The 24,016-nt window shown below is 36.8% G+C and overlaps 1 protein-coding gene across 1 annotated transcript in view; it reads left to right on the plus strand.

The window, feature by feature from the left end:
* Nucleotides 1-6,067: 6,067 nt before the first annotated feature.
* The window catches only part of CABCOCO1 (ciliary associated calcium binding coiled-coil 1), a 51,645-nt gene continuing 33,696 nt past the window's right edge, over nucleotides 6,068-24,016 (plus strand). The window contains exons 1-4 of the mRNA XM_048946445.1: nucleotides 6,068-6,092; nucleotides 12,169-12,281; nucleotides 15,831-16,000; nucleotides 19,076-19,220. Coding sequence (XP_048802402.1) covers nucleotides 6,075-6,092; nucleotides 12,169-12,281; nucleotides 15,831-16,000; nucleotides 19,076-19,220 — 446 coding nt within the window. The 5' untranslated portion in view covers nucleotides 6,068-6,074. The remainder of the gene's footprint in view (nucleotides 6,093-12,168; nucleotides 12,282-15,830; nucleotides 16,001-19,075; nucleotides 19,221-24,016) is intronic.

Genomic DNA, 24,016 nt, shown 5'->3' on the forward strand with positions numbered 1-24,016 from the left:
ATTAGACTTCCACTCTCTGAGAGCTTAATTTTACTTTCTGTCTTAACTAAATCTATAAATTACTTTAATAAAGACCTTATGGAAACATTTGACCCCAGTTTTAGAACAAACCCATGAATGTTCCTCAAGACATCACAAACAGAGCTGGTTCGCAGTTAAAAATATAAATGTATGTGCTGGCCTCAGGTCCCCAGTTCAGTGAGTTTTGCTTTTACAAGGAGTCATGTACTTAAGCTCTCTAGAGCTCTCCAAATTCATTTTTTACATGCAACCACATAATCTTTTCGATGTGAACATGGACATTAACTCCTCCTTGCAGCTCTCTATAAACATCTGCTTGCACAGCAGATATTTCAAATTCAGAATCTCAAAAGGAAAGTGCTCCCACGACTGATTACTGAGATATATACCTTTTTATTTTAGTGTACTCTGCCAAGAGGAGTCCATAACCTCAAATGAGTCAGGGAAGAAAAGGGGCAGGGCAGTAATAAACACCTACACTATAATTTTAACCATATTGCCTAGTTATCATAGAATAACCTTTATGCTTAAATATTTAAGGAGACTATTTGGACACATTCTTTCTTCTTGAGTGTGCTCGTCTACTCACTGGGATTTGTGCTCTGAGATCCCACGTACATCAAGATAAGACACATGTACCATCTACCCCAAATTTACTACTTGTATCTGGTGGAAGGGACTCCTAGGATTTTTGCTAGACTGTACAGTAACCAATTTTGCTCTGTCTGGAATAGACCCCACACTGTAAAGTGTATACAGGTATTGTTGCTATAGTTGGGATCTTGCTCCAAGACATCACTTAAGCATTATGATATATCTCAGTAATTCATGCTTGCTAGTCCATATTAAATAAAAAAGAAAAGAAATACTAAGATACCTTGGAAGCTGTTTGTGTAGCCTAACAAGCACATTGCTCACAAAAGCACAAAGGAAAAATACAGTCAGTTTAAACTGGAAATAGTGATGTGCTTAAAGTTGAACATAGATTTAAGCTGGCACAGTAGTCACAGGGAATTTTTTTCAAAAGGTGTTTTCATAAGTTCTAGCATACAAGCCAACCTGTATCTTCAGTAATTATAGCCTCCCTATTGAAAATCCCCCTGTAATTTCAGTTGGATGTCATTTTTCACTTCCTGCTCTAGATAGTTATATGTTATTTTAAGAAGAACATATCAACAGAGCTACACAACAAAGACATGAAAGAAGTAAAATATGAAATCTCTAAAAGAAATGATGTTCCTATTTTGGGGGCAAAAGGGCAGGAACAATGGAATCAGTGAATTTATATTTTTTCACAGGCTTTGCTGTGTTATTAAGATGTAATAATAGTTTGAGCCCTTTACTTTACAGGGTAGTGCATTTCTATCTTCTTTAGTTTACCAACAGGCTGAAACAGTAATTCAAACTGAAAAGTCAAGTTTTGACTGTCTAAATGAAAAGTGAAGACAGATGTCTGGTCTTTTGCATGGAATTTAATATTCCAGTTCTTGCAAACTTGTCAAAATAAGTGGTAATTTATATCTTTAGAAAAAAATGTACAAGAGATGGGAATCTGTGATAAAAATAGGTCTGAAAAAAGAATATATATATAATATGTACGTGTATAATATCAAACAATACTTTAATCTAGATTATACGTATTTAATATTATATGTATATTAATATTCTATTTACTTGATATCTCTGATTATCATTAAGCACATACATTGCTTAATTTGGTAGATTTCTTCGAGTCATTTTCCTTACTCCATTAATTGGCATGTTCTGTTCTAAAAAGCTCTAGCCCCTGAAGAGCATAGCTCTTACAGTCAGTGAAACTATGCTTTCCTATGTATTCTTTATAAACTTGAAAGTCTAAAGCTGGAATTAAATTGTTTGTTCCTTGTCACTGGTGTACAAATGGCTGTGTAAGATGCAGAAAGCTGATTTCTGTCCCAAGGGGCTTAAAGTCACACAGTAGTCAGCGCTGTTCCTTTTGCCTCACTCTTGAATTTTGGAGTTCTTAGTGGATTAGTCTTGTCTGAATGCTGACTGTAAGAAGTCAGTTAGATGGACTGAAATAGCTACCCACTAAATTATCCATATTGCTTTATCTTACGCATCAGCCCTCACTGTTTAGATTCTAAACAGTGAACTAAATGGAACTTGGAGAAAATCCTAAGTGTCCTTAGTTCATACTGATAGTATGCTGAAATGTTATATGCCCATTCACATTACTTCTGCAATTTAATACGTGGTAAGGGACTGTCTTGACCTACTGGCTTAAATAAATTCATATTTCTTCTTGAAGTTCTTGTTGGCAGGAGGAAGTATATGTCCCCTGGAGATGGACTACATGTCCTTTTAAGTCTTTTCTACCTAATTTCTAGGATTTCTATGAACCTAAATCCAATTTCTTGGCACTAGATGTAGCAGTCTTTTGGATAAGATTAAGAATAGAATCACTCTAACACTTGCTTTTATCCATTCATCCACCTTTCCTTACAGTGAAAGGATAATGGAATCATTGATAGAGTATGTGTTTTACTTCTCCCATTGCTCTGCATATTGTTTTGAATAATTGAAAAATTATTATTTGCCAAGTTTAACTTTCACTTGCTTGTTGCTGTGCCAAGGACTAAATTTACAAGTCTCTTAAAATAACTTTCAAATCATATGAAAATTTTCCCTACATATTAATTACACAGAGAGGGAGGAATTCTGAGATACACTGTCATGAAGACAGTGAAGCCCAAGCAGTTTATCTCCTTAAATAATTCAGAATTCTGCCCATCCTTCTGCTGATACACAGAAGCAGTTATCCTCTTGTAGTTGTTACCAGGGTACCTTTAATTAGAGTACCTTTAATTCTCATTACCTGAGAAAGGGCAGAATTACCTTTTGTTTTAGAAACAAGTTTTCTCAGACAACCTAGGATTTATGCGCTTCTTTTTCTAGTACATAATCATGCCCTGAATTTTTTTTCTGAAAATATACAGTATGTAAAACAAAAGAACATCACCTAGAGGGAATACTGTTCCCTGGATAACATATCTGTGATGGATGTTATAAATGAGTCAGGAGAAGGTGATTAATTGCCACGTTAATGCACCTATATACAATAATGCACAATTCATTATTAAGAGCCATGTAACACTAATGTACTGTTGCTTTCACAAATTATCCATTTGTTACCCAGGGAGTCAAACTTGAATACTGTGTGCAAGATCTCCATGCATGCCTTTGCTTTTTTGATCCCCATCTCACAGGGCAAGAATGCAAGCAATTTGTTGTCGTGAGAGGTGGCAGCAAGGGGAGCTGTATGTCCATCTAATGCAACAAGAAAGCCTCCAATAGGAATTTCCATCTGCTTTTCATAGTGAATTTGCCTACATGTAATTACTATGCTTAGTGATGCTTAACTAAAGGTGAATGAAAACGTGTTTGCAATTGAATGTTTTCTAAGACCTCCATTGCTATAAGGATGTGGGAATAAATTGAATAAGTTTGCAAAAACTTTCATGTTTTAAAGTAAGTCTTCTGAAAATCCACTCATTTTCCTGAATTCTGCATAAACTTTGTCTTCTGCTGAAATCCAAGGACCTCTGCAAGCTAGTAAAAAAAAACAAAATCAGACAATCAATCTGGTTAGGACTTTGAGGGACTGAGTGGAATATTTTGGAGTCCTGTTGCAACTGCTGGCTTGTTTTTTTTTCCCCCCAGTTGAAGATGGCCTACCACCGACAAAGCCCTGCAACGTTTAGTGTGAAGCTTTGAATTATCCGCTCCTTCTGACATGGAACTCTGAGATCCAGGTGAGTCTGCTCCCTAATAAGCTGAGGAAGAACAAAGTCTTTCTAGGAAGATAGCATGCTTCATAGCATCATTAGCAAAATGACCTGACAAAAGTTAAGGAGAGCAACCAGCTCTTCGCCGACCTCCTGTCAGGGCTCAATATAAGTAGGCCATGTGGTTATCCTTAATAGGGCCAGGCACTGTGAGCTGAAGAGGCTTAATCAAGGACGAAAGGAAGAGGAGGAAAGTGTACCCCTGAGATACTCCTGTGCTGGGTGATACTAGCTTGGCAAAACAATCTCAGAAACTTGAACTCTGGTTGCTCCTCAGATAAGTAGAAGAGCTCTTACTATGTAATGCTTTGTAAGGGCAGGCTTTCAAATATGAACTGCTTAAATTATACATGCTGGAACACACACTTTCAGGGAACTTTTTCATATAACACAGCTACACAGAGGAGCTTTTCTTTTCCCCTGATCTGAAGTGTCTGTGACCATCTGCAATGAGAAAATCAACCATGACTACCCATGGTAGGAAAGGACTAGATCAGACTTTTAAGACCACTACTTCTGTTGTACTTACAAGTCTTGGATTTGAAGGAAATGAAAAGGAGCTGCCTTAAACACTCACACTTGCATATAAATGTGGGTTTTATAAACATAAAAGAATCATCTTAAATTAGAAGCAACAGCCTAACGCTACTGTTGAATCTTTTTTGTTGGTGTATCTTTTTTTTCTTATATCTTTATAAGTCTATCTAAATATTTAAATTGAAAATAGGAAGTTTAGGAGCTTACTGTTGGAAATGTGTGCTGCGTTTCCATCAGTGCTCAACATCAATGAAATCAATGAATTTGCACAGTGTGAGTTTTATGTAAGAAAGAATACGGTCCAGGGCTAAGTCCTTTAAAGCTGAATAAGAGAAACTGAGGTAATTCCTTTTAAGGGTTTTAAGCCACTATGTTTTTGACATTAAAAATGTTTGTGGAAGTAAGTGCATATTTTCAATGCCAGAGGAATGTGGGGTTAAATCCAAAATCTACCTGTTACTGACTAGATTATCGGTATGAACATATACAATTTTATATTACATTCAAACATCAGATTTAATTCCCCAGTTTTTACACCTTACTGCGTGTGGTGCTTGCAGCTCTGAATAATGTTCTTATTTGGTTAGATTTATACACATACTAAAAGGAGAAGTAACTGCAGCTGTACGGTTGTCGGCTACAGAGCATGGCACAAATTGCAGGAATTCACAGTGTGGGCTCTGCACAGAGCTATGCAATTCTTTAAAATACTATGAATAATTCTACAAAACACTGCAGGATCCAGCTCTCTCAACTGCATTCCAAGAGATTCCTGAGTCCTTTTGGAATGCATGATTGGTGTGTATGTGTCATTACGGGTCAGACTGTTGTGGAGGAAGAGGAGTTGCATATATGTTGGATCTCAGACATCAGTCATGGTGGGTTTGAGTCTCTTGTGATGCGGGTACAGTGCTCAGTGTTTTGTGTGGTGCGATACACCAACGATGACAACCTTCAGAAAGTGGAAAAGTGCTCAGAAACAGCAGCAGACCTCAAAGCAACTGCAGAAATCCCAAGAGGTTCCCTTCTTTATGTGGGGATGCTGCAAAAATGTTTTGTCATTGCAGTTCCCTCAGCACCTTCATAAACTTTACAAAGTTAGATGGCTTTTTCTTTGTTCTCATCACCATTCACCCTCCAAATGCTTCATTCAATCCTTCAGGTTAAGTGCCATTACTCTGACTTGTTGCTGCTACAAGTCTGCAAACCACACAGAACTGACAGAACTGCTTCTGGGTCCAGTTTCATTTATTAGTATTCCACATACTAAACCTTTTACCTGCAAATCCTAATGAATACTTCAGCTGCTAAGTCATCTTCCCCTTACTGTATTATTCCTAAATCAGCCATAAAAGTCGACTGCATAAGAGCATATATCTGCCAGCAGAAGCCTGCTGCTTTACACTGGCTGACCTGCAACAACGTGTGCAGTGTTCTCGGGCTGGACTGAGGTTCCAACACGGTGTCTCAAGAGCTGACGTTGCGATGCCGTTAGGGTAACGGCGAGGTGCCATCCATTAAAGCCCGTCCTCCTGCCCGCTCCGAGCCCTTGCAGGGCCGCGGCCGGCAGCCCTGCGGCGGGGCGCTGAGATGGCGCCCGGCGGGCTGAAAGCAGAGGCCGGGGCCGCGCGGGCGGAGCTTCGGGGCCCGCCCCGTTCCCTGGGCAACGGAGACGCCGAGCCCAGCAGCATGGCGGCGGCGGGGCAGGTATCCTCGCTCACTGCGTTTCATGCCGCCAGCCCCCAGCCCGCGGGGCCGCGGCGGGCAAGAGGCGGGCAACGACCGTGCTGTTCGTCTAGCTGTCCCCGCGCGTTGGCACCCTCTCTCTTTGTCTTGCTTCTCCTTGATCTCTTAATTTAAGAATTTAAGTGTCTTCACCAAGCTCCTGAAAGCTTAAAAAGAAAGGGTGAACGTTAAAATGCTTTTGGAGGATAAATGAAGGCAGTGTGAGTGTGTATTTCTGCGTGACCTTGTCACAAAAGAGCACGTAGCAGAGAAGGCCACCTGCCCGAAAGCAGCCGGGGCCCTTCCTGGGCGCAGCCACCGCCAGGGTGTGTGTGTCGGTTGGCACCAGGCTGCCATAGCAACCGCTGGCACGAGAGCTTAATATTTAGGTTTCTTGAAATGAATAAATCCTCTGCTGTGTAGAATGCATTATGCAAACGCTTTATGAGAAACACAAGTGGTTCTCACTGCATTCTATCTATTAGTGTTATCTGTAAATACTATGGCTGTTGGGAGCGGTGAGCAAAAGGCCGCAGGGTGTGCAGTGTGGGAAAGGACAGGCTGTCCAAAGGCTCAGGGACACGAGTTAGCAGAGGGCTGTTAGTGTAGTATGGATAGGTTGTGGTTAGACTTATGATCTTTGAGGTCTTTTTCAACCTGAACAGTTCTGTGATTCTTTGATTCTATTATTTGAAAAGTAGCACTGAAATTTTCCTCTATTACTTCACAGCTTTATAGAAGGATTCTTTATAGGATTTTTTTTTCATGTATTTTCTGTACTGAAGTTTGTGTGATACGTGATAGCACGCCTTTCTGATAATTCCTGCTATCCCCTGTCACTTATTTTTATTGCAAACTGTGGATTTGTGCGTTTTTATTGTTATATTATTATTATTATTTTATTATTATGATGATATAGCTTTCAATTTTGGCTGAAGCTAGCATGTTCTGTGCATAAGCCATAGCAAACATGTTATTTTGCCACTGTATTTGCCTCTTGAGAAAATCTTGAGAAAATTCCTTTTGAATTAAAATATTTTTATAACTGCTCAGACTTCAGCAGAAATCGTATTACAAAACCTGAATGCCGATCTCAGCAATTCCTGCTGCTGTTTTCTTTTAAAAAACGCTTTCTGTTCCATCTAGCAGTCTGCAGCAGTGAAAAACATTAGTAAATTTGGTAACTCATATGCCTGAGCATTTGGATTGCACATGTTTTCTGAAATGCATTCTGTTATTAAGTGGACACCATCAGCCTCTGTAATGGTCCTCCCATATAGGCATTATTTTTTGCATTTGGCATATCTGCACTTTTCTCTTTTGAATACTGCTGAAATTAGTGATGCTGTTGTGTATTTCCTCGTTTGACAACAAAATAAATACTATGACTAAAATAGCAACTATTGATTTTAACTTCTTGTTATGGGAGCAGACAAATGGTTTGGGTTTTTTGTTTGTTTGTTTTGTTGGTGATGGTTTTTGTGTGTGTGTGTTTTTGTTGTTGTTTTTTAACATATAGGAGCAGTGAATGCATTTCTATTTCTGCCTTAACCATTAGGTAGACAGCTTCAAGATTTTCTGCTTCTGCTGAAGTATTTGACAGCTTGATAACAAAATGCATATAATAATACAAATAACAGCCTGTGTTGCTATTTTTTTTATTCCCATTTTGATTAAAGTTGTAACTGATATGCAACACTGTTTCAGGATACATCTGTACTGCTGTCAGCAGTATTGCTCAGGCTGAGGTAGCTGAGCCAGCTTTAAATGAACCAGCTCAGTACTGGAAACTATCTGTCTGTGGCAGCAGAGAGTTCAGTCCAGTTTCATTTCCCAAGGGGTGAGGGCAGGAGGATCTCGTTCCTTACGCTTCAGGTAGCTGATATAATTTGAGAGAGCTGGCAAGGCATTCCTTTGTGAATATATTTTTGAAAGTCAAGATTTTGCAAAGCATATTGTTGTATTTTCAAACAGATGCAAATAACGAACATCTTCAACCAGAGCAGAGGTCTCATCCCAAAGGACAAGCCTGCTTCCTTTCAGGAACTCTATAGCTAATTTCCATTTTTGTGTTTTAATGTCTTACCGCTCTGGAGAGGCCCTCACCAAAACTGCAGATGCTGGAGTGGTTATTTTTAGAATTCTTCCCCACCCAAATACAAAGCTTTTTGCAGCTTGCTGTTTATTACTCTGCTGTTATTATTTTCTGTTTCACAGTGATTTGTAAACACTGTCTGAGGAATTCAAGGAGGATCTTGTTCTTTTGTTTCAAAAGATCTGATTTGGTATTTTGATTTGATGATGTTGACAAGAGGTGCCCAAAGCACTTGGAGTGACATATTGAACAGCTTGAAATATATTATACATTCAGAACAGCTAGAGATTATTTGAAGGAAAATAAAGGATAAAGGGAACAAATAATTCTCCTGTAGTAGTTTATATTTACATTGGTTAAGTCTATTGCTGACAATATATATTGGCAGAGGCTTTTTTGGTTGTTTTTTTTTTTCCTCCCCCAACACATGAGGATAGCATTATCAGAATGAAATCACCTTGGATTGTTTCAGTCAGTCACAGCTGCTAACAGTAAAAGGAAAGGTAAATTTATCACCATATCAGTGAACATGCAAAAAAACAATTTCCCTTTGATTTTTCAGTGGTGGTTAAAGACAGCCATCAAAAGGCAAAGCACAATGGTGATAAACTTTTAGTGGGGGTGAGGTTCTGCCCCAAAATAATTTTTCCATAAATACAGGATCATTCAAGTTACTTTAGGTCTTTTTCTGCTTTTGTTTTTGTTTTTTAATCTACAGAGGCACTTCTTATTTTAAAAAATTATCTTCTAAATAATGTAATTTCTCTCCCACAGCTGCTCACCAGTCCTTTAGAACTGTATTTTCTATTACATAATACCTGCACTTACTATGGACAGTGTTGGCACAAATGCACCCTAAAAATTAAGAACTTGAGGGTAGGAAGGGATGTTGTTGCTATGGAATAGTTACAGAGAGTAGGTGATGAAATGTACAGTGAGCTTTCACCTTGCCATGTGAAGTGATGGATTTTGATGTGCATATTATGGAGCTTCATCTGCAATACTGAGTTACAATAACTCAAGTCTCTCTTAAGTTTAAACCACAAGCTTTAGTTAGATAAATACTGTGTTTCCAAGGCTAAACTCTTTCAATGTTTTGAAAGGAACTATAGGAGACTGTACAAAGCATGTGGGGTTTTTTAAAATAATTCTTTGTAATCTTACATATTCCATATATTGCTGCAATACAAATGTATATGCTAAGACTTCTGCGAATTTTCCTAAAGGCCCTTTTTGTTATTTGTAATTCAAAGAATGAGATGGGCCTTAATGATAGCATGTTTGGTGTGCGCAGCCTATTGCTATAGTGTAGGTGGGAAAGCTTCATGCTATAGTAAACCAGCTACAGGCAGGAGGAAAATACTTTTTGGTCAGGCCTTTTCTGACATGATGAACATGGTCTGATGCCTTTTAAGAAAAAGCGAGGGGTCTTTTGTATAGATTCTGGAAATTCAGATATTTTCTTTTCCAGAGTATTCAACTTTTTGCCTGCTAACCTGTCGCTTTGAGCATGAACATAAGAACTGGGAGGCAAAAAAAAAAAAAAAAAAAAGAAAAGACTACTGGTGAGCCTGTACTACTGGGCTACAAATGTGGCTTTGAATGTTGGAGATGTGGAGTGCAGGGGTTGGAAACTTCTTTTCTCTGCTTGGTCCTCCAATCCCTTTGTCCCTTCTACCCACACCTGGCTTATAGCCATGGATGAGAAGCTGGAAGATTATCAGAACACAGATCGTGTGCCTTGAACTTTCTTAAACTTTTTTTTTCTTTAATAGTGTCAAATGCATCATCTTATACTGTTCATCTGGGGTGATTCTTGTGAAATGGTAACATTTTAATAAGTAAGATTTTAACTGATGAACCAGTGAACTGTATGCTGCATATATAATGGTGCAAAAAGATATAGCATCCTATGCACTGGACATCCTGAGAGAAAGAGATGAACTTCCTAGGAATCAGTATCAGTTATTCTTTTAGTTCTGCCCTCACTGCTTCTAAAAAAATCCATTTTTCAATGGATTTGTAACACCAGCAGTCACTTCAGTGCAGCATTCCTATTTTTCCTAATTATTCAAAATTATCTTTCAATAATAGTATAATGTTACTATGTTGAGCTACTTATTCATGTTTTCCTAGCTTGGGCTGGAAGCCTCAGTTATATCAATAGTGCTGACTGCAAAAGTGTTGCTTCTTATACTGCATCAATTATTGCTTATAAAAACAAACCAGTGCCATGTTCCTCACTGTCTGCAGGAAGCCTTCGTTTACTTGGTTCTTGTTGTTCTAATGAGGCTTTCTATCTGAGACTAACTTCCTTGCAGTTAGAAATGATAACTTTTAATACTAAAGTGCATGGGACAGTACTCGTGCTTAATTAGAAAGAAAAACTAGTTTGTCCACTACATTTCATATTGGTTGCTCTCAGCCTTGTTTCATCAGCCATGCATGTAATTCAGCTTGTCCCAGAGATTTAGGTATATTTTGCAGTTCAGCAGCAGCAGGGGGAGTAGTGTAGCTTTCTTTGGGGGCTCTCCTTGACCAGTGCTAGATTTAGGTGGCAATTAGCCCAGAACAATGCTTTTCAATCTAAAATCAGCTCACGTTAGGAAATCTTCCACTTCTTTCTCAAACTGAGATAGAAATGTTGTTCAGGCTTCACTTTGCTGTGCCTCTGTAAAGCCCCACAGGTTACAGATACACTTCCTGTGAGTTAATAATTTTTGGGTTTTATCCAGGATGTAACCAACATCCAGGCAGGGTACAAACTGTTAACCTCTATTCCTTGTGCTTTATGTTGCAGCTAAATTTTTCACTCATCTTGTTGTCCACCTATGTAGACTGCTGATAAAGCCAGCTTGGATATAAGCATTTGGTGAAAAGTCATTTTGCAGAGCAGTCCCTTAAAACTTGAAAACACTTTTGGGTTGTTTTCCTTTTATATAATATTCAGAGCTCAGCAGGACTTAGTTAAAGTTGATAAAGTGATGCTATACATAGTTTTGAGCTTTGCTAGGATTGTGTCAGAGTATAATTGGTTCTTCTTTAAATAACTACTGATAATCATTATCAGCAACATATCATTTTAACAGCCTAGAGATTGTCCAGGCAGATAGATGTCAAATGTAATTTTGACTCTCTTTATAGATGATGATTTTATAATGTGCTTTCACACTTCATTCTATTACCTAGATGTTATATAGTAAAAGTTATTTTTTCCAGTGTTTTATATATTTCATAGATTTCTTACCAAAGTCCACGATGAAGTGATTTTGGCCAGTGACACACACTAAATAAAGTATTGTCAAATATTTTTTAGAAGACCACTGCATAGTTTTTTCAAGATCAGTTTGCTATCCCATGTGACATGTGCACCATCGTATTTCTGGCAAGGAGCTGTTTTCTGTTCTGTGGATACACAGACCTACTCTGAAACATTACTCTCAGATTCTTCTATGTGCATCGCTGTATTGCAACAAACATGTTGGAGTTTCTTGGCCTAAGGAAGGAGCAAATGTGGACAGTAAATTCCCAAAGTGCAATCAAGAAGTATAGGGTCAAATAGTATGGTAATGTGCATGTATGCCCATAATGCCTTAAGCATAAATTGAGTATAAAATTTAGTGACTGTACTATCTGCCAAATCTAGATTCTTGGACAGTTTTGTACATTTACATTTCTGTTGTTTTTACTTATAAGTTAGTGACATATTGTGAGCAGCACAAGATTGAATTACATTCCCACATGAATTTAAGATAGAAATACTATTTTCCATATATCTGCCTAGTGAAAATGTTTTAGGGCATTTTGTTGCCACTGTATGATTATAGGTATGTTACATTTTTGGCATTTGTTGAATTAACCCCTTGCCTACTGCCTCAAAATCAAAATGTTATTTAGATAAACTACTGACATAATTAAATACAACTTTCAAAATTATACTCATATATATGTATGTGTGTGTAGGAAGAAGACCAAGATCAGGATGCTGTAGGTGGACAGAAGATTATTAATCATACATTTCTTTCTTTTTCACAAATAACTGCTTTGTCAGAACAAAATGTAGAAGGACTTCAAAAGTAAGTGGCAATGTAACAATACTAGAATTAATGTTATCATGAAATAAAATTTGTGTACAAATTGTTAGATTTATTTTGTGATAGCTACCACATTAATTGTTCAGTTTAAATATGTGATTTTAAATGTTTCATGAAAGGTGGGAAGAAATGTCATTCATCTCATATCTACTTTGTTTTAGTGTTTCCCATATCTTTTGATTTTTCTATTTTTTTATTATTATTTGATAGGTACTTCACACTGTTTGGTTTGTGGGTTTATATTCTTTTTAAATATCCTATATATGAAATCACAGAATCACAGAATCACAGAATCACAGAACGGCCTGGGCTGAAAAAGGACCATAATGATCATCTAGTTTCAACCCCCTGCTATGTGCAGGGTCACCAACCACCAGACCAGGCTGCCCAGAGCCACATCCAGCCTGGCCTTGAACGCCTCCAGGGATGGGACATCCACAGCCTCCTTGGGCAACCTGTTCCAGTGTGTCACCACCCTCTGTGTCAAAAACTTCCTCCTAATATCTAACCTAAACCTTCCCTGTCTCAGCCCTTCCCCCTTGTCCTATCACTATCCACCGTCATAAACAGCCATTCCCCCTCCTGTTTATACGCTCCATTCAAGTACTGGATGGCCACAATGAGGTCTCCCTGGAGCCTTCATTTTCCCAAGCTAAACAAGTTTAGTTCCCTCAACCTTTCCTTATAGGAGAGCTGCTCCAGCCCTCTGATCATCTCAGTTGTCCTTCTCTGGACCTTCTCCAAGAGCTCCACATCCTTCCTGTACTGGGGTCCCCAGGCCCAGATGCAGTACTCCAGATGGGGCCTCACAAGAGCTGAGTAGAGGGGGACGATCACCTCCCTCTCCCTGCTGGCCACCCATTTTTTAATGCAGCCCAGAACACAGTTGGCCTTCCGGGCTGCAAGTGCATACTGCTGGTTCATGTCCAGCTTCTTGTCCACCAGGATCCCCAAGTCCTTTTCTGCAGGACTGCTCTCAAGGAGATCTTCCCCCAGTTTGTGTAAACATGTGGGATTGCCCTGACCCAAGTGCAGCACCCTTCTTAGAAATACTAAGATGTAAATAAGCACAGGCCAATACTGAGCATTTCCATAAGTCTCACTTAGTTAAGTCTTTTGCTAAAGCATTTAGGATGCTTTAATACAAGCTACTGAAAAAAAAATCAGAAAGGTTTTAGAAGTTTAGAAAGGGATGGAAATGTGAAGAGGTAGGTAGCTGTTATGGTGCACTGGGGAAATAGGAGGCAGCCAAAGACATCTGAAGTAAGCCCATGTTGTCTTCATTGTAGCAAAACTCTCTCTTCTTATTAATGCTTAGTAAGAGCTAAGTTTAGGAGACCCGAGTTCAGCTTGAAACCTTAGACTTATATTTTTAGGATGGGATTTCCAGAAGTGCCCAAATAATTTGTGAGTGCTTGTCTCCACTGGCAAGTTCTTAATGAATTAAAAGCAAAGGGCTGGTGTTCTTAACGGGTTTTAGGGGAGAGAACAAAGCAAAGCAGCATACTGTCCGAATACACTGAGTGTTTGAGAGATTAAAATATGATTCTCAAAATATAATATTTCTCTGTTTTAATGACAAAAAAAATTCTTTTTAAAGGAAAACTGGAAAAATTATTTTTCCCTATAAACAATAAGATTTCTATTTGTTTATTATTTTCTCTTGACTGATGACCCGTTTCTTCAAAGGAGGTTGAAGACACAACCATACAACTCACCAGAGACCAAAATATACTTAGTGACACAATTTATTGTGAAAAATTTTCATGAAGATTAAAAAGGAAAGCATTAAAAGACCATATGTTCCTTTTTTTTCTGTCTCAGCTGATCAGAGGAAGATGTGTATTAATTTATATACACACTTTACAAGTGAATCATGAAGTATGTGCTGCATCAAACCGAAAGGGATAGTTCTGGAGAATTTTAACACCAGAACAGAAATTTTGTTAGTTTATCACAGTGCATCATTTCTGTACAAAAATGGAGGCCACAGCAAAGGCTGGAAAATCAGAATAGATTATTTAATTCAGTATGAGATTTTTGAAGTCTTATGTTCTCATATATATTGGAGTTCTATACTCTGTAGGATTTGAAAGCCTCTGTGGAGGAAGAAATAGCAATCAATGTAACTAAGAAATCTAAGTCACCCATAATTTCCTGATCATTTATAGATACTGTTGTCAGTGACATGCTTTGCAGAATGTTGAAAAGATGAGTTCTGGCATTGTTAGCAGCATCACAGAAGATCTAAATCCCTGAGAAGCTCTGATTATGAAAACACAGAGTTGGCAGAGGCTTCAGAAAGAGAGGATATGGACTCTTTCAAACCTTGGAAAGTTCAGCTGGCCACATTCCACTTCTATTTCAGTACATAGTTAAGTGTTTTTAACCAGCTTGAATGTGTACAGCAGTACAAATTTGTTATGCAGAACAAAAGAATACATGGTTTTAAACAAAACTGATTGGATTATATGCTTTACTTTCTTAGCTGTTCAGGCTTTAATTAAAAAACAACAACAGCAGTCATTTTATTTGACAGTGTATCTCTACTAGCCTGGTGAAAACCCTGAAAACGTAAGTTCTTTATGAGTAGATCTGAGTTTAATGCTGTTATTAGGAAGGAATGAGAAGCAGGAATGAAAACACTCTTATATGGAAGGAGAAACTGATCATAGCTGGGACCTGTTTTGTCAGGTATTGCTAAGAAACCAAAGGCTGCTCTAATGTAAAACTTCACTATCTAACAATATAGCTAAAGTTACATTGGAAGAATTGCAAACTGAGGTCCTAGCCCTGATCCTCTAAAATCTCTTCATGTGGAAAAAGGCATATAATTCTTATAAAATACGTGGTTAATTCCACAATTGGACAGAGCAACATAAATGTGTCAATAACAGCATGGTCTCCTAGAAAGAAATGTATTTTTCTCTAATCATTGCTTTTTTTAAGTAGGCGAAAAAATTTCCAGTTTACCAGAAAAATAGGATGAAACTTTTCCCAAATGCCTCGACAATTATGAAAGTGGAATACAAATTTCTAAGTATGTTAGGTGCTTTAAGTAATTTTATATTATTTACCTTATTTCTAAATTATAATTTTACTTCACAATCTGCATGAAAAATAATGACCAAAGGGAAACAAGATCTTTTTAATATTATAAACTTATCTCAAAACAAGAATGTGTGACTAATTGTGTCATTTCACTCACCAAACCCCTTCTTCAACACTTACTTTTCTTTTTGTGTGCATTTTGCATGCATCTCTTTGGGTTTTTTTCATCTTTTTATTTCATTAGTGATATCTTTACATTTAATTACTGTCTGTTGAAATTTGTAGTCACTTATTTACTTATTTCGGTTGTTGTTTTTTTTTTCTTCTGGTCAACAGTGTTCATATCTAGAAATAGATGAAGCAGAGTTCCTGGAAAATATGTACATGTATACATGTAATATGGTCATAATAGATATATAATCATACATTAAATTTTGAAAGTTTACAAGTAGAAACTCTGTTCTTTGATATCTCTTTCAGAAAGCTGGCAGAGTTTCTGAATTTTAAACAATTGAAGACATCTTTGAAGGAAGCTATTCTGCTAGACTATTATACTGCAGGATTTTGTTGGGCAAAAGAAATGAATTTCAGTCTCATGCAGATGTCACAATACATGGATCTCTTAAACTTCCTGTTAGAGAACCTCAGTGGTAAGTATAAAGTTATAAAATAAATACACCTGAAGTGGAAGGCAAGAATGCTTTCCAATCATTTTAATAAAGTGGTTTTTAACTGCAAGTATTGGTAAAATGATTTGTTTTCCTCTTGAATACTGTTCCTTGTACTTGGTAATAATTTTCCTCAAAAGACATTAAACTTTGAGAGGACTGTAGTCTGTTGAGCAGAATGTCTCTCAATCTTTGTACAGTATGTGCTAGAAAAGGAAAAGGCCCTGAAAAGATCTTACCATTAGCTTATTAAAATAAATAATAATTGCAGTAGAGTGAGAGCAAAGACCATCTAAATTCCAGTGCCAGCTCTCTCAGTGACTGTCTCACCATAGCCTTGGGCACATTTCTCTGCTGTTTGAGATATTCAGTACATGCTATAGAATTACAGCAGGTGAATAATATGTATTTTGTCCTTGGAGGTGAACTCTCAGGCAGCTTTCTATACGGCAAATTCTGTACTTTGGGCACAAAATGTATGGGTTAACTAAAGAATAACGAGGGAAGTATACTGTCATCACTGCTGAAGTTGAAAAATTACAATGGAAGAAGTTTTAGCTCTTGTGGCTATGAGGAAATTTGCAAAAAAGCCTGTATCTTGAGTCTGGTGGGAACAAAATATCCAGAAAAAAATTGCAGCAGCTTCCTCTCAAAACCCCTTTTTCTGAGATCACAGTGCTTACTTTATATTCACTTTGAAGGTAATTATGTTGAAAAGAGTCCATCCCAAAGGAAAAGTGAAAGGACTCAGTGGATGCATTCAAAGTAAAGATGAATATTTAAAATCAAGCCCTTAATAATTGTTATACTCTTTCATTGTAGTTTAATTCAAGTACCTTTTCGTTCTTGGAATTTTGACACAATATGTATATGCTTTATGATCATTGGAATTCCAGTTGTCCTTCCTGTCTCCAGTGAGAAAGTATCTTAACATGTGCTAACTATATTAATATAACAATGGAGAATAATGGAAACGCATCACAATTTAGTTTTATGAGACTGTGATGCACGCATACTAGACTGGCTGGTAACACAATGGATTGTTAAAGATGACTTACATTTTTCAGGATCTTTACTCTGGCAAATCTTTAGGTCTTTGATCTGAAATTTTCCGTGGCAATGACTGCCTCAGAGCAGTTCAGCGGGCTTCAAAACAAGGCAGAGGTGTCCCAAAAAAGTAATGCCTTATTTTGAGGTTGGCTATTTATGTACGTATGTATTTATTTTCCCAAACAGCTCCACTACCCCTACACTTCAAAGTGTAAAGCAAGTATTATGAATTTGGTTTTCGCTGGCCTCTGAAAATCCATTCATATTTAGCTGAGATTCTAAGGAAAGAAAATGCAGTTTGTAAAAGCTTACAAGAGGCTTCTAATAGTTTTTTCTCATAAAATTTCATTTAAAATTCAAAATTTCTATCTTACAAAGTATACTGTAGCCCACCCAGGGCTGAGGTAAGTTTCCTTGTTTTATTGTTCTCAGCTGGTGCAACTAATAGTGAAATGCTAATGTCTTCTAAATTAATGGCCATTTTCTTTCCCTTTGCTACAGTGTACTCAAACAGCCTGGAAATTTAAGCTCATTTGAACGTAATAGCATGGAATGGAAAGAATAAATTTAGACAAGGAAGGTAGTGGAAACTCATTTGAGTCTGGTAACAGAGAAAGTTTCTAAACAGATGTTTAGAAACTTAAGACTGTGGTTGATTGGGTGAAGAGAAATAGTTCGAGAGCCAAGGCATCTTTGCTGCCTGCAAAAGGGTTTCTTATGGAGAAAGAGGGACAGAATAGGAACTGAAAACTGGACCCAGATGAACTACTTATGTGATTTGGGCTACCTTCTATACGCTGAGGATAAAGTGATCCTTACTTCACAGATGTGTTGTGAAAGCCTTCCTAAGAGAAGCAATTGGGCCTGAAAATCAGATGTACAAGGAAAGAAAAAATTTTGACTAACTGGAGAAAGGATCTGGGCCTGTGTGCTGTGACATCTCACAGTCTTGTTATCTGTCTTTACTTATCCACTAATTGTGATAGTTCTGTTTCTTTTTCTCATTTCCTATGGCTTAGCTTCCCTTTCTTCCACATTCTCTGTATTTCTTCCTAGTTATATTCTGCTGCCTCTGTTAATGAAAACTGAGGTGAAATTTTCAGGGTTTTGATTGCTGTATCACCAAAGGGCAAAACTATAAAAACCAGAGTGTTGTAATTTTTTTAATTTGTTTTCTGTACAAAGAACCAGGGAGCAGATCAGTAGAGAATTAAAGCAATAAGGAAAATAAATCTGTTTCACTGCTGGTGGATATTTCCCCATCTTCCATTCTAGACAGTTTGGACTTAAAAAGAACAAGTAAATTGTGTTTATAACTTTTTTTTTTTTTAACTTCACAATTGTTCTAGTGATGGTGTACCCTTACATAAATTAGAAAAATGAATCCTTTATCTTTAAATAGATAACACTGATGTATTTCAAGATTTTTCCCAAGGCATTTTATAAAAAGAATATAAATTTTAGTTCAGAACTGTTTTTGCATTTGTTTTTTTTGTTTTCAAGTTAAAACTGTAAGGTAATTATCTATTTTGAGAGGTACAAATGATGAAGCATGAAGATTAAGCATAGTCATGTTTAATGAATCATGACTGTAAGTATTTAAAAATTCAGTATCCTTTTAAATAATCTATTCCTATATTACTGTTTTATACTGTAAAGAATATGGTCAGAAGAGCAATATTTTACAGTACAGAAACAATAGTTGATTTTAAAGAAAGTTGCTATATTGTAGTAAATGCATCTTGAATTTACATACTAATCTGTGGTTGTCTCTGCATACATAAAAGACCAACCTCTTAAGTCTTAAACATCTATCTGAGGACCCATCAGTGATTTTGTGATGGAATTTTAATTAATTTATTGATAAGAATAATGGCAACAGACAAAAATGTTTGCTGTTATTTTTTAAGTTTTCACGTTACTCATAATATAAATACTTCAGAGTATGCTTTAAAAGATCCTACTATGTTTATACTTGTTTTTTTGTTCCTTGGAATGACTTTGCAGACAGACATATGGCCTTAGAAGATAACATAAAGGAACTTGGAAGAGCAATGGCTGGAATAGGAGAAACTGATTCAGATAGAAGTGGTAACTTGGATATCTTCAGCATTGACCAAGCCAAAGCAATCATTGATTACATGAATATCAGGTACTACTCCAGGATATATTGTTTCTTATTCAAATGATTTAATGTTGTGGGAAATCTGATGATGAAATAAATTACAATTATTTAATTGAATATGTCCATAATGTGCCAATATGCTGCACACACAAAACTTAAAAAGTGGAAAGGAATGAAAAATTTAGAGTTTCATCATGATGTAAGATTATGCTGAAAATATTTGATTTGAGTTTTGATTTGAGAGATTTAAAGGAAAGGAGAAAGTGATGGATGGAGACTATTATTGCTTTTAAAGCTATTTAATTCTAGATACCAACCAGCTGAATAATATCCTAGATCTCATCTACAACTTTCAGTATTTCTGTGGTCTTGTTAGTTGCAGTGAACTTGTTAACTGGCTTATAGTTCTGTGCTTTATGGAATTAAAGCCATGGTAGATCTGTATGAGCAATGAAAATGTATTTCAACGTTAGCCTAAGTCCACTGTCTACATGAAGAGATTTCTTGACAAGTCTCAATTTTTAAACAGACACAGAAATATACGAATTCAGGAATAATTGGTGATAATTGGAAAAAATTGAGTGGTTAGAGGGTAGTCAATCACACATCTCTCCATATAAGGTGGTACCTCTCTAGTAACACGTATATAAACTTTTCTCCTTTGAAGTACTGTGGTTAAGGAAGTGACTATAATCCTATACTACTGTTTCCTGTACTGTATGAGGTGAACAGAATGGTCCCTCAACTTACTGTATTACCCATGAATATCTGCAGCCAAGAAAAGATGGAAAATAGAAAATATATGATTGTAACGTTTGCTTATACACCATATTGCATTATAGCCATTTAGTCTATTGAGCAGAACAGTGGTGTTCTGTTTGTGGATTTTTGTTTTTGTTAGCGGTATTTTGGTTGGTGGTTTTTTTTTCATGGAAGGTAAAAAGAACTTCAGGATTTTCCCATATGAAACGAGAGCATCTTTTTAAATGTCAAGTTTCTATATCAAGGCAAACCAATGTCCTGCCAAGAACGAACCCTAAACTAAAAGGAAAATTGGCATTTAAGATGTCTCACTCAACTTCTTCTACTTCTCCTTTCCTGTCTGTGCCTTTTGTATATTTATTTGGAACAAATGTTATTTCCAGATAGGATCTCTATGGCTCTTGCATAGATTATCTATTAAAAGAGATCTTATCCATAAAGTAAGTCCTCCACAGACTCAGGAATTTCATCCGAGAGGTGAGGTGCTCCATCCTACTGCTGCTGAAGTAGTAAATCAACAAGAATACAATCAGGATGCAATATTTTAGCAGCAGCATTATTGTGGCCACCAGACATGGTATCATGTTCAAGCTGCTCAGAAGTACATGCTGTTGCAAGGTTATGGATATGTGCACATACACATAAATATATATGTGGATAAATATATGTATGTCCACAAGCTATTAAATGTATTGTATATATCCACTTTCTATAATCCATTATTTGAGTCAGTTGAATACTTTTTTCTAAAGATAAACTGAATCAGCATGATTTTTATGTAATTGGATTTTGAGCTTTATCAACTCAGTTGACTGAGTTGTAATAAAACTCAAATTAGTGTATTACTTCAGCATTTTTTCTTATTCTTCACTCTTTTTTTTTCTTTAATTTGAAATGATAAGTCTATAGCTTTCTTCTTCTACTCAAGATAATATGACACATTTTAGTTCGGATCACATTTTTACAGGTGAGCTATAAACCCATGGGATTTATAATGGAAATGGGAACAAATGCTTCACCACATCGGCACAAACTGTGTAGCAACTCTAATGATACCTTCAGGTTTGGTGGAAGGTGACAGTTATCATCTTTTTATCTTGTATCCTGCAGCAAACACACATCATCGTAGCTCTTGACATTTCTTTCAGGAAGCATTGGAGCTAGGAAAATATGTCATCATTAATCATCTTCATATTCTCATATGACATCATAAGTGGTTCTATTCTTAAAGATCTTACTTTGCATGAGTAAAATATTTTTTCTTTAATTGCTGAAAATATTGGCACAAGCTCTTAATTGTTCACAACAGATACAAACAAAAATAAAACATTTTACATAATTCCTGATAGAAGAAAGAAAACTACACAGTGGTTTTAACATAAATACTAATGTATATTCAACGTGATTTGATTTGAAGGGCATTAAAGGGAGAAATTCTCTCGTTTATATAGAATTAAGGGGGCCCAGTCAAAACAGAGTTGTTTGAGCAAATAAAAATATATTCAGAAATGTCAAAAGCAAAGAAATATTTTTGAAATACTGTGAATTATGTCTACATGTAACACAGTCCATAGAGAATATCATAACACAGTTAGAAAGTCCAAGGGAAAGTACTGTTTTTCAGCTGCTCTCAATCTGGCTTCTTTCCAAGGCACTGGAATAAATAAAAGAAATAATTTTAAAATGTTAGGTTCTATCAATACAGTTTGAAATACATATATCTTGTATGTCTGTGATATTCATTTTTTTTTTTTTTTTTGTCTTTTTCAAAGAATCTCTAGATTTTTACCACAAATAGGCATGTGAGTGAAGGGACACACATAATTTCATGACTTTATCTGAGTCATTTCCACACAAACATAGTTCATAATCAAATTCCTGTATTTGCACCGAAACATGGCAGGAATTATTTGGTGAAATACTACAGTAAATATGTACTGCAAATGAAATGTCAAATACTGTAGCAACTTAATTACCTGTGTGCTTTGGGTTGGGGGAAGGTAACTTGCAGTTTATGATAGCCAAATTTCTTATTCAAGGTAGTGATCAAATTTGTTTTTTTAGAAATGCTAATTGGCTGAATTAAATGCAACTGTAGAATAAAACTTTTATATGGCTCTTAAAGAGCCAAATGTTCAGTGAGGCTGCCATAATACTTCACACAAAATTAAGAAATGCATCTGTACATATGTTGAAAAACGTCTGCACCCATTTGGGCACAAGTATATTTGGAAGTTTCATGGATGCATTTAACTAACTGTGCTGCAGAATGTGTAATTGTAAGATAGAAAGGCAGTGGCACCTTTGTGCTCTTTGAATTCTGAGCTGCACTCAACAGCTTCAAGGAGCACTGCTGTCTGTTAGTTGGCACTTCAGCACTGCTTACATTAGAGCAAATCATCTCTGGTCTGCAGCGTTTTGTGGAAGCTGCGTGGTACTGTGACAGTGGCTGGCAGCACTGTGTAAGTAAAGTTCAGGGAAGGACCCTCAGCTAAAACAGTGTGTGCTGAACATAGACTCCCCGAGATGGTTTTCTCATTTCCTTACAGAGCCAGGATTGGATTTCAGACACCTATATCCCAATGCAACAGCCCCTCCCTTTGCAAGCACCTGTGCTGGGTGCATGGCTGTGGGGTGATGGAAGAGCCCCAGAGGTGTGGGGCAGCCAGCCAGGGTGGCAGCTGCAGGGGCTGGTTCCATAAGAGCCTCAGGTACCATCATGTGTCGAAGAATGGCCCATGATTAGTTTTGTGGCTGGACAGAGTACTGTAAACACATTTTCAATGCAAAAGCATGTATGAGCACATTTTTAATAGTATATTCCTGAAGTATTTCACTCAAAAAAGCTTGTTTAACTACTTTGTAGTCAACAAATGCTTCAAAACACTTATTGTTGACTTGGAGATGTTCTACCTGCTCTTCCTCCACTGCTTCTACTTTTAATACTTTGACCAGGATTTTGCGATAACTTTTAAAATTACTTGCATTATGATTAAATTACTGCAGAATTTTTACTCTAAAGATCATATTTTTCTAGCATGTACTGTGCCTACCACAATATTGACTTTGATCTTTTGAAAAAGAAAAGAAAAAAAAGGAAAAACTTGGAAACTCTGTATTTGAGCATCGTACTTATGCTCCCAATAAAAAATTCACATATATTCCTGACCTAGCCATAGCATTATTCTGGCACTCTATTCAAGAGATACATAGCAAAGCAGGGAGGAGCTTCTCTGAAAGTATTCAGATAAAAATATAGCTTTAAAAATGTTGGTAGAAATGCTCTGACAAGGGACTGTCAGTGCCCATGTGTGCTGTCTTTGTACTGGCAGTTAACTTACAGACCAAAGGACTGTAGAAGCAGGGTGCTGCCTTCCTTTTGAGAGGTGACATATAAAATATAACTTAAAATATAAAAAAAACTTTGAAGGGACATATAAAATTAACATCCTGGTCCAGAAACAGTGGAAGGCTTAGGTGTGCAAGCATAGTGTTAGTATGGTATCCAGTATCTAGCAGCCGTGTCATTAGTATTAGGTAATTGCACACGTTGTAATAGTTACTTCACAGACTAATAGAGACACTGAGGTTGGAAGAGATGTGTGGAGGCCATCTAGTCAAAACCCAACTGAAAACATGCCTCAGTATTCCAGATGTGGCCTTGCAAGTTTTGAGCAGAGAGGTACTGCCATGCTGGCTAGAAAAAGCCATGCTGACACTCATGGGGGAAAAAAAGAATCAAAATGAGCCTGTGACCTATCCTTAACCACAAAGCGTAGGAACCAGTTACTGACATTCTATGAAAAGCTTGCCATATCCTTCATGGGTATATCAGAGGAGTGTGATAAATTTAGAATCATTCTTCAACCTGAACTTGCTATGAAATTGTAGAGCTGTGTTTTAAATCATATGTCAGAATGACGTGACAGAAGCCAGAAGTTCTGCATTGTGATTTTAAGAGAAAAAAGTAATTGTAACAGATGGACTGTGAGAAAGTGAGCCTTTGATTAAAATCATACCATATCATTGATCATAAAGAAAGGAAACAAGGAATAATATTT

This window comes from Lagopus muta, chromosome 5, assembly GCF_023343835.1.
Source record: "Lagopus muta isolate bLagMut1 chromosome 5, bLagMut1 primary, whole genome shotgun sequence".
Taxonomy (NCBI): Eukaryota; Metazoa; Chordata; class Aves; order Galliformes; family Phasianidae; genus Lagopus; species Lagopus muta.